General features: G+C 39.9%; 1 protein-coding gene across 3 annotated transcripts in view; it reads left to right on the top strand.

Moving 5' to 3' along the window:
* Lgi1 (leucine rich glioma inactivated 1) overlaps positions 1–17067 on the top strand; it is a 38527-nt gene that overhangs the window by 5187 nt on the left and 16273 nt on the right. For all 3 annotated transcript variants that reach the window (XM_090346231.1, XM_090346229.1, XM_090346230.1), the window contains 2 exons: positions 15018–15089; positions 15180–15251. In XM_090346231.1, the coding sequence (XP_090202357.1) occupies positions 15018–15089; positions 15180–15251 (144 nt within the window). The remainder of the gene's footprint in view (positions 1–15017; positions 15090–15179; positions 15252–17067) is intronic.

Genomic DNA, 17067 nt, shown 5'->3' with positions numbered 1-17067 from the left:
CATGCAAGAAGCCCAACTATCAGGCTCCTGAACCACCCTGTCCATCTCCAACTGGACAAGTCCCCTCTGCAGCAGCATGAAAGACTACTGCCTCTGACTCCTCCTCTTCCCCCAGCACCAAAGTTTACTGAGGGACAGTCACACTTCCACATGGCCTTCTCCACCTTCAGCTTCTGTTCTAGCCACCTCCATAACCATGACTCCATTCCTCTCCTGTGTCACCACTGTGCTTGGAAAACTTCAATGGTTCTTATGAACAGAGATTGGTGTGACTAGCATGTGGTATACTTCTGTTGATGAAGGGTTTTCACTCACAGCATTGACTACCTCTGCTCCCCACTCTCCCCCACCAGCCCCATCCATATTAGACTGAAATGGCTCATTCTGTGACCTGAACTGTCACATTCTATGGACTTTTCTGTTGTCTCTAGTACTCCCTGCAACGCTCTAGGACCTTTGTGCTTGTATCTGTCCAAAGTCTAACATGGAGGATCCTTAGTAGGCCATGGTGCTGGGAAATAGCCTAGGCCCGTCAACCCAGACACTGCACCTATGTATTTGCTGAACCCATGCATTGCCCACTAAAGACTATCAGTAGAAAATTCTGGTTTATATGTTCATCCTTCCTTACGTTTGGGATACCTATTTGGTTTCACATAGACTAATAGGGTGGGAAGAGGGAAAGTGAACCAAAGCCCTCAAATACAAAAACCTATTTGCTCTTGAAATTTGGACTTCAAATTTCTTCTGCAGACATTTCCAAACTCTTAAAATTAGCAGAATCTTTATGCCTTTCCTGAGACTCACTGCTTGAGTCCTGTTTTCCTACTGACTTTACATTTCCATTGCTACTTGCTGGTTGTATGCTTTGGGATAAGCTTCGTCAAGCCTTCTAGCTGTATGTACACATTGGGGACTAACAACTGATGCTGTGGTGCAGGATTACAGTAAGGATTAAAAAACAAGGCACAAACAGCCTGGTTCCTGTAACTCCATGAATGTTAGTTTAGTGTCTTGACCGTGTAATCTGTGTTTGCCTATCATCCCAGCTTTGAAGTTCAGGGCATCTTTCAGAAATCTTCCCTTCAAATAAGAAGTATTTATAATCATACTTCTCGTAAGAAATGTGGACTACTTACCTTAAAAAAATCATAACTCTCTCACTACTCCATAAATAAAATAACTGGTACCATATTTTGTAAAATGTCAGATTTTTTTTTTTGCCAGTCCTGGGCTTGAGCTCAGGGCCTGAGCACTGTCCTTGGACTTTCTCAAGGCTAGAGCTCTACCACTTGAGCCTCAGCACCACTTCTGGCTTTTTTCTATGTATGTGGTACCAAGGAATCAAACCCGGGTCTTCATGCATGCTAGGCAAGCACTTTAACCACTAGGCCAAACTCCCGGCCCAAATGTCAGATTTTTTAAAATAATGAACACTGGCTAGTCTTCAGCGTGTAGTCCTTTGTGGATATAAATAAGTTCAAACTAGAAGTCAAGCAACATGGCTCTAAATCTAGTTTGGACACCAATGAGCTATGTGATATTTAATAGGGCACAAAATACCACGGAGCCCCTGCTTTCATATGAATTAAATTCCAGAGAGAACTAATTATGGCTCTCAACTCAAATGCTAATGAGTGCTGGGTAGTAAGATAAATGAAAGAAGCATTTGGATATGAGACAATGGGGACTGGTGGTGACTGAGGTAAGACAGAGAATATATGTCTTACCTAAAAACAATAGCTTCAGCTCTTGCTGATTATTGGTGATAGGAATTTGGAACATGGAGATGGGGGAGTCATTATTTTCCCAATAATTTTCAGAATAAAGCATGAATCTGGAAGTAGGAGGAACATCTGTTGGCATTTGAGGACTTCATATTCAATTCTATCCATTATATCTGATTTTCTCTGGTCTTACCATTCCATTATAGTATATTCTCCTCTATAAAGTTACTTTATATAATATAGACAATGGATTGTGAAAGGTAGGACAAAATTATTCTAGCAATTCTAACAAGTATATTCGATTGGTAACTGAAAGAGCCTCCTGATATAAAATTGACTCTTGCTGGGTGTGGTGGCTCACGCCTGTAATTCTAGCTACTCAGGAGGCTGGGATCTGAGGATCATAGTTCAAAGCCAGCCCAGGCACTAAAGAATGCGAGACTCTTATATCCAGTTAACCACTAGAAAATTGGAAGTGGTGCTGTGGCTCAAGGGTAGGGTGGTAGCCTTGAGCTGAAGAACTCAGGGACAGCACCCAGGCCAAGGTCAGGCCCCATGACCCCCCCCAAAAAAAGATATTGATAAACTAATAATATAATGTCCAACCTTCAAAACAGTACAAAGGATCTTACAAGGACTCCCAACCGTAGCTGTTGATTAAAAAGTGTTTCAGTATCTCTTCCATCGAGCAAGTGTTGAGGGGGAATTGTTGGATCTATGGACATAGCAAATGAGCAGGCACTTGCTTTGTAAAGTGTGACTAAAAAACAAAGATTCTCTAAAAATTATAAACAAAAATGTACATGTATAAATCCATATCCTTCTTTGTGATTCTGAAGTTTGACCTCAAGACTTCATGCTTGCTAGACAGATATTCCACTACTTGAGTTATGTCCCAGTCCTTCTTTGATTTACTTGTTCGTTTAGATAAGGTCTTAGTTTTGCTGGGACTAGTCTCAGACCATGATTCTCTTACCCATGGCCTCCGACACAGCAAGGATCACAGACACCTATCACCAGGTGTTGGTGGAAATGGAGCCTTGTTAACTCTTTGCTCTTGCCTGGGATGGACTTGAACCATAATCTGAACCTCCTCTTGACTTAACAGAGAATTATTTGTGAATAGCATTGGCTTCTTCCCTTATTTCCATGGCTAAGATAGTTAGGCTCTTCTTAGATAGAGTTGTTGGAGAGAGTATAAACCACCCAAGGCGAGCTTTCACTATGGACATGGGTCATTTTTATATTGTTTGGTACTAGGCACCTGACTTACCTCCTTTTTTAATTTCATCATCATGATACCCTTTTGTTGTGCTCATTCCCTTTAGTGGTGGGGATCCAACTTAGGGCCTTGTACATACCGGAAACAGCTCGACCCACCAAGCCACACGCCAGCCCTCATCACCATTTGCAATGTTGTATATCGCCATCTCCATTTTCTAGATGAAGTACTGAGTTCTCGGTGACACTTCTCCAGTAGCTGTAGAGGTGAAGTTTAAGCCCTTGGCCTGCCAGTCTTTGAACAGTTCTGTTGACTTCCTTCTCCAGTAGTAAATCACTGGTCTTGACTTTGCAGAGTTTTGTTCCCCAGATCAAATTCCTCTCCAAGGGTCAGTCCTTTGCCATTGACAAGGGCAGTAAGAGAATGTGTCCTGATTCCCAGAGACAATGGTTGAAAGGAGCTTGGAAGCTCTTTGAAAGGGTTGCAGCATTGCTGGCAAGAATGTTTAGTTTCCCTAGGCTTCCACTCTCATTTGTATGTGTACGTTCTGGTCTCCTTGCTTAAAGAACAGAGTCAGAGAAAGAAAGAAGGGGGTGGGAGACAAAACAGAGCAAAATAAAAAGGCCTTATTTACTTTAAAGTTACACCTTAGACTAGTGTGATCCAAGTTTGTATCCTAGGAAACACTTGTTTCAAAAGAATAAAGTTCTGTGCTCAACTCAATTAGAGTTACTGCATATTCGAAACCCTGCCTGGTCACTTACAATGCAATGCACTTTGGTATCAAAAACTTTCTGCAATTTCATTTTTTTCAGTCCTACCATGGAATATCAGTTCTATGGAAGATGCTTTGAAAATGGATGTGTGTGATACTTTTTTAAATATATATTTATTGTTTAAACTTTTCTCTTGATCACAAAAGACTGGATAATGATACATAGGCAGATAATCTTTCCTATCCTAAAAGACAAATTCAACCATCGGTTGTGATAAGGAATACAAGTCAAAACAAGTTTGTGGGCATGGATTCATTGATGTAATATCTGAGGTTCAGATCTCAGCACCAGGTTCTCTACCTGGTTAAGAAGCTTGACAGAGACCTCTTTTAGGGATTCCCAGTAGATCCTCCTTTTCTTAAAGAGAAGTAGATGGGTCCTTGCAGGATCAGGAGAAAAAGGTTCCTGAGCCAGGCACCATGACTCATAACTGTAATCCTATCTATTCAGGAGGCTGAGGTCTGAGGATCATGGTTTGAAGTCAGCCTTGGCAGGAAAGTCTGCAATACACTTAATTAAATACCAAAACAAGCGAGGAGTGAAGCTATGGCTTCAGTGGTAGAGTGCCATTCATGAGTACGAAAGCTAAAGGACAAGGCTTTGAGTTCAAGCCTTAGGACCAGCACACGCACACACACACACATAAAATGTATACTCTGTTTTGATCTAAAAGAAAGTTTCCTCACAGCAATTTCCTAAGTGATTAAACCAACATTTCCCTGGGAATATTCATTTAGTGCACAGTTCAATGGTTACAGGATCTGGTTATCAATAAGATTTCAAACTTGCCTATTTCAAAGGGAATTTCCTTCTGAAAAGTCTAAATTTGCTTAAGGATAGAAGAGACTTGGGGGAAAAAAAAAGTCCTGGTAAATTTCCTTAACCCTCTTTCTTAAATGCATTCACTTTTTTTTTTCTCACACCCAGCTCTCAGCCCCTGGAAGGTTTTGTTGTATTCCACGGAATACATTTTTGGAAATACTGGGCAAGGCTGTTCTGGTTTGCAGCAGACACTGGGCAGAGCTGAGGAATTTGGCTTCACTCATGACTATTAGCCAGTCCCAGCCAAAAGAGTAGGCCTGAACCTGGAGTCCAGGTCTTGCCATTTATAAATGGCAAATTACTTTTTCTTTCTCACCTTGTTTTTCTTTGCATTTTAAGTGGATAATATAAATCCTATATTGGTACAGTCCTTTGAGGATTAAAGTGAGATGCTTGTAGCTAATGATGAGGCAAAGGAAGGCTCTAGATAAAACCCCAGCACCTTTCAAAACTAGAGAGACGGGAGACAATCTTACAAAAACACAGGCCAAAGCCGAGTGCCAGTGGCTCATGCCTGTAATCCTAGCTACTCAGGAGGCTGAGATCTGAGCCTGGGCACTGAATTCCCTGAGATTCCCATCTCCAATGAACCATCAAAAAATCAGAAGTGGCAAATGGTAGAGTGATACTCTTGAGCTGAGGAGCTCAGGGACGCACCTAGGCCCAGAGATCAAGCCCCAGGACCAACAAAAACAAATAACAACAACAACCAAAACAACACAGGCCAACTGAGCACATGTGTGCCAACTCCAGTAAAGAAGTCCTGATTCCTTGGTACCACATACATTGAAAAAAGCAGGAAGTGGTGCTGAGGCTCAAGTGGTAGAGCTCTAGCCTTGAGAAAGTCCAAGGACAGTGCTCAGGCCCTGAGCTTAAGCCCAGGACTGGCAAAAAATGAAAAAAAGAAATCCTGAGGCAAGATGTAGTACCCTACAAAACCAAGACATAGATCCATGCTCAGGAGATCCCTACAAATTTAAAATCTACATCCCAGTCCTGATCCACTACTGACAAAAGAAATGATTTTTGCCAATTTACCTACCCTCTGCTGACCTGTTTCTTCATCTGTAATTAGGGTGTTGGTGGCTCATGTCTATAGCTACTCAGAAGGCTGAGATCTGAGGATTGTGGTTCAACAGCCTGATCAGGAAAGCTGGTGAGACTCTTATCTCCAATTAACCACCAAAAAGCCAGAAATGAGGGTGTAGCTCAAGTGGTAGAACACCAGAGTTGAGAGATAAAGCTAAGAAACAGTGCCCAGGCCATGAATTCAACTCCCAGTACTGGCAGAGAGGTAGGGGGGTGGGGAAGAAGGGAGACAGGGAGAGGAAGAGTACAAATACCACCTCCACTCTAGATTTATCTGAAGCCAAATTACTCCAATCAATTCAGATTGAAGAGGTGGTAGTCTGCTTAAAGAGCAGTTGGATTACATTGAAAACTGTTTTTCAAGGATAAGAATCCAAAAATACCTATCAAATAATGAACTATTTCACTGATGCCTCCCATTTTAATGCCTCCCTGTCTGAAGAGCATATTTTAAAATAGTCAAATGTAAATTATTCACATGGCACATGCATTTAGAATATATGCATTTAGCCAAAGTGAATCATCAGCCTGTTATTAATTATCATTCAGCCAGCCCTATTCTTCTGGATAAAGAAGGAGATTAGTAAGAAGCAGAGGGTCTGAATCACTTCTGCAGTGTTCTACAGGGGTTGCCATAGATCCTCCAATACCTCTGTATCGTTCAACAGCTTGTACCCTATATGTTTTGTGCTCTGTCATTTATACATATATACCCATATATTCTGACCCATATACACTTTGGAGAGAACTTAGTGGTATTTGTACATACTACCCAAGGCTACCTAATAACAAGACTGTGTCTTCTTGGGTAGGTGATGACCTTGCTGAATCTGAGTTTCCTTAACAGTCAAATTAAGATTCTTTGCTAGATCCAAGGCTCTTCTAGCTGATATTTTATGCCTGCATTCTTTGCTTAGATGTTCTTTGGCAGAAACCCCAGGGTGATGCTTATGTATATACATAATATACATTCAGGAAGTTTGTTTTGTTATTGTGATTTCTATTTCAACAGACAATGGAACATATTCACCTACATAATGTCTTGACAGATAATCACAACTGACAGCTACATGCTTTATTCCCTATTTCATATCCATCAAATTCCAGTCTCTTAAATTATAAGTAGCTGCTGGCTGTTCAGTCTTCTTTATCCAGAATAATCTTTACAGCGGGTGGAATTGTGTGGGAGTCTCCCAAACCATCTTCCTCCATGCTCAGGAGAACCAGCTCTGTGAAAAGGAAGAGATGTCAGCCTTTCACGGGCCAATGACAATTCCAGTGGCAGTAAGGATATTATGCTGGTACCCAAGAGGGTCTACAGGAATGTCACTAGAGCTGGGGGCCTGATATAGGGCCAGATGATCAGCCTGGTTTGAGACCATTTGTTCAGTAGAGATAGCATTCAGCCATCTGCAGACCAGCCCCCGGGGGCCCCACAAGACTGCCGTGCCTGCTCTTTCATGAATGAGGCCTGCAATGTCTCAAGTGTAGACTTTTAAACCTAAAAGGGACCTCAAATACTATCCAGTGTAACCCCCTTATTTTACAATATACAGGATTTATGGCTTGAGCATGCCAAGCTTCTGCCAGGCCTGAGCGTTCATGGCTATAACCCTACCTATTTAGGAAACTGAGATCTGAGGATCGCAGTTCAAACCCAGCCTCGACAGGAAAGGCTATGAGACTCTTATCTCTAATTAAGCAGAAAAAAAAAAAAAAGCCAGAAGTGGGCCTGTTCCTCAAATGGTAAAATACTACCCTTGAGAGGAAAAAAAAAAAAGCTTAGGTACAGTGCCTAAGTCCAGATTTTTTTCTTTAATTAAATTTCTTGTTTTTTATTGATGAGGTAATGTATAGAGGGATTACAGTTATATTCATAAGGTAGTGGGGTTCATTACTTCTCCAACATTGATACCCCTTCTCATGTTTTTGTCCTCCTTTCCCTCCCCCCCCACTCATCTTGTTTTCTCCCTTCTCTTCACAATTTCAAATAAACGAACAGATATACAATATATTAAGTAACAAAGTCAGATACATTAACCACTTGAGATTAACCGTAAGGAGAAAAAAAGAGAAAAGAAATAACTGCACACAGTACATTTAGAACAACAATCACAAAGATAAATCTCTTGTATCCATATCCTAGAGTTCATTTCCTTTAGTCTCATCCTGTATGCCCATATGAACATAGCTTTTGAGCTATTGTGATCCTCTGCTAGGAGAATCCTAGATGTATACAAATTATTACAAATGAGGGAAACCACTGAGTCTATGTTCCTTTGGGTCCACAAGCCCCAGATTTCTTATTTCCTTTATAATGTTTCTTCCTTGGCTTCTGGGAAAGGCAGGAGAAGAAATCATTGTCAGACCCACAATAATATATTTGTATACCCAGTCCTTTCACTCCGTGGACCCAGTTTCTCACCTTAAAGCTGTACTTACAGAGGCCGTGAACCCTGTAGCCAGATCTTTCTTCATAGACTCTGTGCTCTTGTCATCAGTTTCCCTTTGAATTATGAGCTGTGTACTAACCCAGCTACCCACTTTTCAAAAGCCCCCTTGGGAATAAATTCATTCAATCAAGTTTTTATTTAACCAAGAACTGCCTCACAACCTCCAACCCTGGTACTAACGCCCTGTTCTTGATGAAGAGCTGTGCCCTGTCCACAGGCAGCCGTGTGTACGCAGCCAGAGTTAATGGATGTATTAGATGTCATGCCTTCTGATCACAATGCAATATTAATGATAAACTTACAAAAACTTTTTAAAGGGAATGTTGAAATCAAGTATACAACTTAAGATTCTTCTAAATCAAAATTGCAGGATTCTTTACACAAAGAACAAAAATATATGACTGAGTACTGAATTCATTAAATACACAAAGGAAATAAAGAAAATAAACAACAACAGAAAATTAAAATAATAGATTAGAAGCAATGTGAACAAAAGGGGATCAGAGGCATAGCTCAGCAAGTGCCAGGCACTGAGTTCAAACATGAGCAATGAATGAATGAATGAATGAATCAATCAATCAAAAATCTGATCCTTAATAAAACTTCCAAAACAACAGCCATTTGGAAAAGCAACACTCACAGTTTGGAGCGACATTAATTATTCAACTAAAAGCTATGGTGATAAATGTTTAGAAAAGAATCGAGGATGTATCTTACCTTACATTATAAATAAAAGTGAACCCCAGGACAAGGAGTTTGGCCTAGTGGTAAGAGTGATTTCCCAGCATCCACAAAGACCTGGGTTTGACTCCTTGGTACCACATACATAGAAAAAGCCAGAAGTGGTGCTGTGGCTCAAGTGGAAGAGTGCTAGTGTAGAGAAAGCCCAAGGACAGTATTCAGGTCCTGAGTTCAAGCCCCAGGACCGACAAAAAAAGTGAACCCCAAATGGATTAGAGGCCATGATTTCACAGGAAAAGAAGCAATGATAGTATTACATATTGGTAAGGATTTAAGATAGGTATTTCCATACTCAGCATCAGACATTTAATTTGGTAAAGCTTGCATGAAGAACTAGAGACTTAAAAGCCATCTAAATTTAGTTGGATACCATGGCTTATGCCTATAATCCTAGCTACTCAGAAGACTGAGGTTTGAGGATCATAGTTCAAAGCCAGCCAGGGCAAGAAAATCAGTAAGATTTTTATCTCCAATTAATAACCCCCCCCAAAAAAAGTAGTAGAGTGTCAGCCTTGAACACAAAAGCTCAAACGCTGAATTCAAGCCCCAGGACCAGCAGACACACACACACACACACACACACACACACACACACACACACACACACAATGATTCCTGGCAAGTCTATGAAATCTTTGGTCTCCGCTCAGGGTAACACAAGGTTATTCAACCTGTATATTTGGCTCCACAAATGTACATGATATTGTTATGAGGAGGGTTGTTACAGATGACTCACTGAGGGCTCTTTCTATGGGCAGTGATGGGTGTAGAAAAACCTACAGCCTTTCCAGGCCCCACAGCAACTGCTCTAGTCAAACTGCTATTAGAAGCAGAGGGGCCTTGGTGATCATGGTAAGAGAGTTATTAGAGCTGACCTGGGAGGTTGCCCATATCTCCAGGAGCTTTGAAATAGCCTGGGCCACCCTCCAGGTAAAGAAGTGAACAAGAATCCTTGAGGGTAGAAAGGGGTTGTCAGGATTTTCAATGCTTCCTGGGTGATTCCCAGGGTGGTCAAAATTGGTGAACACTGACTTAGAACCCGGCTCCGTTCTAGGCACTTCCCCTATACCAATACACTTCTTTTTGTGAGCTCTTCATGTTCTGTGTTCTCCTGTGTGTTCACTGCACATACCCCTGGCCTGCCATGGACCCAACTCAATCCTTAGGAATTTCTTTTTGACTCTTCAGGATATCATTTAGCCCAGCGTAGTTTTCTAAGTCATACTATTTGGGCCAATCTAAGGATTGACTACATCAGGAGAAAACTAAATATTTATTGCCAAAATAATCGATGGAAAAGGACAGAGGTTGGGTAGCATCAAACATAGCCATGCTGGTATGCCACAAGTCTGTTGTGTGTAACCATGACGTGAGAATGCTTGAACAGAATTCTGACTCAAACATGAATCATAGTATCCAAATAAAACATTTCTCTAAGCCTTGTGCCAAGAGCTCACACCTCTAATCTTATAGGAGCTTAGAAGGCTGAGAGTAAAGACTGCGGTTCGGAGCTAGGAGAAGCAAAAAAGTCCATGAGACTCTTATTTCCACTTAACCACTAAAAAGTGTGACATGAAGCTGTGGCTCAAGTGGTAGAGCGCTATTCTTGAGCAAGAGTTCAGGGACAGCTCCGAGGTCCTGAGTTCAAGCCTCAGGACTGGCACCAAAAGAAAAAAGATCACTAAATCCTGATTTAAAACTAAAGATTGTTGGGCCGGGAGTTTGGCCTAGTGATAGAGTGCTTCCTAGCATGCACAAAGACCCAGGTTCAATTCCTCCATACCACATACATAGAAAAAAGCCGGTAGTGGTGCTGAGGCTCAAGTGGTAGAGCTCTAGCCTTGAGAAAGCCCAAGGACAGTGCTCAGGCCCTGAGCTCAAACCCAGGACTGGCAAAAACAAACTAATAAACAAAAAACAACCTAAAGATTGTTGTTTTGCTCTTTTTATAGAAGACTATAGGAATCTGTGCTTTTATAAGAAGTTTTTATATAAATATAATTAATATACATGAAAAGATGCATATTCTGAGTACTTCTCAATATTTTCTGCTTTAAAAATTATTCTTTTATTAAAGAATTTATTAATATTGAATTCTACATCATATTTCAAATGTCATGTTCAACAAACAAGTATTCAAGCAGGAAATCTCTATATACAATCACTGGCACATAGATTTTAGAACATAATTAAAATTAAGCTGAGGGTTTGTATGTCATAGATACATATTAAAATATGTAATAAAATATTATGTCTATAGAGTATATAGCCCATCATAGATTTTTTTACTACTTCAAGTATATACTTTAATAAAGTATAAGTCTATTTACAAGTCTTATACACTTACAAGTATGTAAACATATAGACTTCTACAATGTATACATCTTTCAGAAATTCAATGTTAACATAGTTTTGGCTGCTTGTTTTTTTAATATTTTTATTGTAATTAATAGAAGGGTTACATTATATTCGCCAGATAGAAGGTGTATTACTTCACAAACATTGATACTCTTTCTCATGGCTTGGTCCCCATTTCCCTCCCCCCACTTCTGCCCCTCATCTTGTTTTTCCCCCTTCGCTATCCAATTTTAAATAATCAAATATGCATACATACAATATATCAGTTAACAAGGTGAAATACTGTAACAATATGAGATAACCAAAGGACAGCAAAAGAGATGAGAGATAACAGGACATTAAGGACAACAATCACTCATTATATGGCTTTTGTCCTTTCATTTAGTGTCATACTATATGGCCTTATGTATCTAGGTTTTGTTCTATTGTAAATCTCTGCTAAGAGAGCCCAAGGTTTCTACTGATCAAGACAAATGAGGGAAACCATTGAGCCTATGTTCCTTTGAGTCTGGTTTACTTCACTTAATATGATTTTTTTCTAAGTCTTTCCATTTCCTTACAAATGGGGCGATGTCATTCTTTCTGACAGCCGCATAGAATTCCATTGTGTGTAAATACCACATCTTGTTGATCCACTCATTAACTGAGGGGCATCTGGGTTGGTTCCGTATCTTTGCTATGGTAAATAGTGCTGCAATGAACATCGTTGTGCTAGTTGATTTCGTATGTCCTCCCATCATAGATTTTTATGTCCGTGTAGTTATGTTTATATCTCCAAGACCATGTCCATAACCTTGGGTACCCAAATATTGAATCATCGCTCTTGTACTGTTTGAATTTAATATCCACATATTAAGGATACCATGCGCCTTTTGTTTCTTTGGTCTTGACTTATCTCACTCAACATGATTTGCTATAATTTCATCCACTCCCCAATGAATGCCATTATTTTATCTACTTCTCATTTTTTTTTACAAAATAAACACATTTATACTCAGCATTTTGGCTTATTACCAGTTCAAGAATCCAACCATTTTTATTACTCCAAAGATATCTTGGTGCTGTTTTGAACCAGCCTCGAAGAATAAATATTACCCTTACTTCTGTCAGCATGGATTTGTCTTACTACTTTTTGTTTTCTACATAAGTATTTTTACATATAAGATGCAGCTTATTGCGCTATGGATTTTTTATTCACATAGTCACCCATATTATATTTGCATTTGGTTGTAGTTTTAGCTAGATTTCAGTAGATTTTTTAGCCCTTGAAATATAGTCCCACAAACTTCTGATGTTGTTTTTGGTCATAGGGCTTGACTTCATTACCTCGGTCCTGTCCTTGAGCTTTTTTGCTCAAGGCTAGTGCTCTACCACTTTGCGCCATATCTCTACTTCTGGTTTTTTTGGTGGTTAAGTGGACATAAGAATCTCCCAGACTTTCCTGCCTGGGCTGGCTTTGGGCCATGATCCTCAGATCTCAGCCTCCTGAGTAGGTAAGATTAGCATCATGAGCCACTAACAGGTGCGTGGCTCCAACAATTATTATTCTTTTTTACTTTTTTTTGCCAGTCCTGGGCTTGAGCTCAGGGCCTGAACACTGTCCTTAGACTTTCTCAAGGCTAGAGCTCTACCATTTGAGCCTCAGCAACATTTCCCACTTCTTTTTCTATGTATGTGGTACCAAAGAATGGACCCGGGGTCTTCCTGCATGCTAGACAAGCACTCTACCACTAGGTCAAACTCCTGGCCCCAACAATTATTTTTTAAGCAAGAACCGTGGTTAGACATACAAAAAAAATAAGGGTAAAGTTCCTGCTATAAGAAATGTTTGGTCTACTAAGGATTGGAATTTACTGTAAAATGACTTCCTCTTTGGTCAACAAATATTTATGCAATATCCATTAAGAGACAGGTGCTAAGGATAAGCAGTGAACCTGCAGGCGAAACTAGTGGAAATCCTTTCTTTGCTTTCCAAGGCATGCATGGGCAAGTTCTGCCCAGTAATAGCAATTTCCTCCTCGGTCTTACAAGGGGTTTAACATAGAGGAGCTGGGGTGAAAGCTCTTTCTTTGTTCTGACATCTTGGGTTTGGGGTGGAAACGACGGCATCCCCAGTTAATGGTAGAGCAGTTTTCAAACTCTTGAATATAGGAAGTACCTGACTGTCTAGATCAATTTCTACCTTATTCTACACCCGTAGAGAAGTGGGGAAAAAAGTCCTGGAGCCCGTGGAACCGTTTGCTGACAACTTACACTAGAATAAGGCTGAGCATCAAGTTGGCTTTTAAGAACCAAAGATAAACAGAGAAAATAACTGTGGTTATGATGACAGTCATAAATGCTTGAATTTGCTTTAATAACAAGATGCTTTGATATGCATCCAATTCATTAGTGTTGGCTTTTTAGGGTCTAGTGAATTACTTGAATATGAAATTGGGACCATAGAGGGAAGAGGAATTAGAAGTGAATCTAACAACACCATACCCATACATTTTGTTTGGCTCACCCCACCACTCCTATTTTTGTGGAAAATATTTCGGCTCTCTATAAAATTCACTCTATGTACCTATCTTTCAACTTCAAAATTATTAGTTCATACACAATGTAGCTCTAAACTCCTGATATCTCCCATCCTTTGATTATTATTTCTTTTTTGTACCAGCCCTGGAACTTGGACTCAGGGCCAAGGCACCATCCCTTATCTTTTCTCCTCACGATGGGTGTTCTACTGCTTGAACCATAGCTCAGGTACTTTCCTATGTGGGCTGGCTTTGAACAATGGTCATCAGATCTCAGTCTTACATGATTACAGGTGTGAGCCACTTGTGCCCAGCTCCTGATTATTTTAAAACAATCCCAAGTGTCAAATAACTTACTCATTTTGGTATAATTCAAGCTAGTTCAGAAAGCAAGATCTTCTAGTTTTAATCCCTTTCATTAGCAGGCCTAGACATGAAGTCAGTGAATATGATAGTTAATCACTAAACTTCAAAAGTAAGATTCACAGGTTTACCAACAGAATACAGAGTTATTACTAGATTAGATTGCTATTATTAATTTATCTATAGACAAGCCTTTTGTTCAGAAAAGTTGTCCAAAGAATTCCACATGGCTTGGGACAGTTGATTTTTCATCAGGGACTTTGAAAACAGATCCCTGTAGATTTTGAAATGACAAAGAAATTTGTGCATGTTAAAGTATGGGGATTTTGGTGTTGTGTGTGCAACTCATTCGTAATGAGATGATCTAAGACTCTTCCCAAGTCTTACTATTCCCCATCTTCAGTTTATCTTATTCTCAAAAAAATAAAAAGAAAAGAAAAAGAAAGGTTGCTGTTCACTGTTGATGGATATGATATTCATCGAGCCAGTGCCGATGACCTGTCTCCTGTGAGATACCACAGCACCAGTGGACAAACAGCTAAATTTTTCTGTCTCCCAGGATAAAGCCTTCAAAGTATCATTATTTTAGCCATAAATGTTCCATAGATTTCCACAGTCTTTGTCATGATGGCCTGCAAAATGTTGATTTGGTTGCATCTGCTAGCATTACCTGCTCTCCTTGTATCTTAGAATGCTTCCCAGGGCACCTGACAGCTGTCACTGGGATGTGTGGGGCCTGAAACCTTCAACGAGCCTTTGATGGGAAGATAATTAGGAATAAGAAAGGCTGCAAAGACATTTTTTATATAAATAGCACTGTAGAAGACAGACATTTCAATATTTTTCTGCATTCAGCTCCTATTCCTTTTTTTTTCTGGGACATAAAAGCAACAAAGACTGCCAATCTGTCACTTTAGTGGTTTTCATTGTGTGCTTTTTCTGGGCAGGTTATTCACATCGAACTCCTTTGATGTGATCAGCGATGATGCTTTTATTGGTCTTCCACATCTAGAGTATTTGTAAGTAAGGGGGGAAATATTCACAGATGATTCCATACAGGTGCTCTCAACTTCCTGCTGTCTAACCAAATGTATTATAACCTATTGCAGATTTATAGAGAATAACAACATCAAGTCCATTTCAAGGCATACTTTCCGGGGACTCAAGTCTTTAATTCACCTGTAAGTATGTCTGTTGTTATTATTGTTTAAGCCTGCTAATGCAGTAAAAGCCCATGCTATGCGTGTGCATGAAAATGGAAGAACCTAAATGATTTCTCTCTGTGCATACTGTGCTTTCTGTCTCTCTACCTCGCCCCCTCCCCGCCATCATCTGTCAGCATGTTCTCAGGAAATTGATCACTATTAATATTTTTAGCCTAAACTGCCATAATTAGAAAAGAGAGCTAATGCAGGGAAATTATATGACTGAAATAACTTCTTTATTATCTACATCATTACTCACTTCATAGATAATTATGGGTTGACTGTTGATATTAACTGCTAATTTGAGATTCTCTGGGTTTTTTTTCTGTATAAACTCTACCTTTATATACATTTAAAATGAATATAACCGAAGGCAATGTCTACAGAGTACCTAACCAACTTGTTTTATAAATGGTGCATTTATTAGTGGGTGATTAGTATGGCAGTCATTCTTTTTTTTTTTTTTTACCACTTCTGGGCACTGTCCTTGGGTTTTCTCTAGGCTAGAGGCCTACCACTTGAGCTACAGCACCATTTACAGCTTTGTCTTCATACATGCTAGGCAAGTACTCTACCACTAGGCCAAACTTCCAGCCCAGCAGTCATTCTTAACAGGGGGCAATTTATCTCCCAGGGACCACTGGGCAATATCTACAGACATGTTTACTTGTCACAACTAGGGAACGTAACTGGCATCTTGTAGGTAGAGATCAGGGTTGTCCCTAAACAATTTATAATACACATGACAGTCAAGGACTATCTAGCCTAAAATGGCATAACAAGGAGATTGAGACACCTCAGCATGAGCTTTACAATTTGCTACTATAGTTTCTTCTACTTTACACACGCACACACACACTGGAAGCATAACATCTTCCCATATAAAAGATAAGGAAAGAGGATCTTCATAACTAGTGAACTGATGAGTTATGGAACTATAAAAATATCAATGCAAAGGTTGGAATGTACTGGCTGTTCATCCACTTGCTTACTATTACCCAAGTGCCTAGTCTATGTCTCATTAGAATTAAAGACGCAGGAGTTCTAAATGTCATTGTCATTCTTCAGCCTTACCCTAATCCCTCACAGCATTTGATTCTCAACTGTGTTCTAGGCCTAGCATTTAGCAGAGGAAAGAGCATGCAGAAATCACTGTCCTCAAGAGAATGTTCCAATATTCCTCGTCATCCTACATGTATACTAGGCCCCAATCTCTCCTGCTCTTTGCAGAAAGGGGAAGTTAATGGCCTGGTTTACTTTATTAAATTGTATCTTTCATGACTTATATGTATACACATTTTACCATAAAAAAACAGCTTCTGCAATGCTACCCTTCATGCCAGTCATATAAAATGGTGCAACTAGCCTTGAGAAAGCCCAAGGACAGTGCCCAAGTCCTGAGTTCAAGCCCCAGGACTGGCAAACAAAATAAATAAATAAATAAAATGGTGTAAATATGGCTGTGTTAACAGGATGAATGTTGTAATTTTATCGCAGAACACAACACTGTCAAACTTCATTTTACAAACTTAAATGAAAGCAACAAATATGTAGAAGGAGAAATGGATATTGAAGTTGAGATCTGCTTCCTTTACATACATATAGCAGTCCTCTGACCCATGTGTGGCATCGGGACCTACAAAAGAAACACATGGCTCTCTCCAGGAATCCAGGCACCATGAATTCCAGGCACCCTTTTCAGCCCACAAAGGCCTGGGCCTTTAACTTGGCCTTCCTACAGGAAGCAAGAGAAAATGTCCTCCCTATCACTTAGGAAAGGAAAAGAAGAAGG

This window comes from Megascapheus bottae, chromosome 15 (assembly GCF_031878675.1).
Source record: "Megascapheus bottae isolate mThoBot1 chromosome 15, mThoBot2.hap1, whole genome shotgun sequence".
Taxonomy (NCBI): domain Eukaryota; kingdom Metazoa; phylum Chordata; class Mammalia; order Rodentia; family Geomyidae; genus Megascapheus; species Megascapheus bottae.
This window is presented reverse-complemented; position numbering and strand designations above follow the sequence as displayed.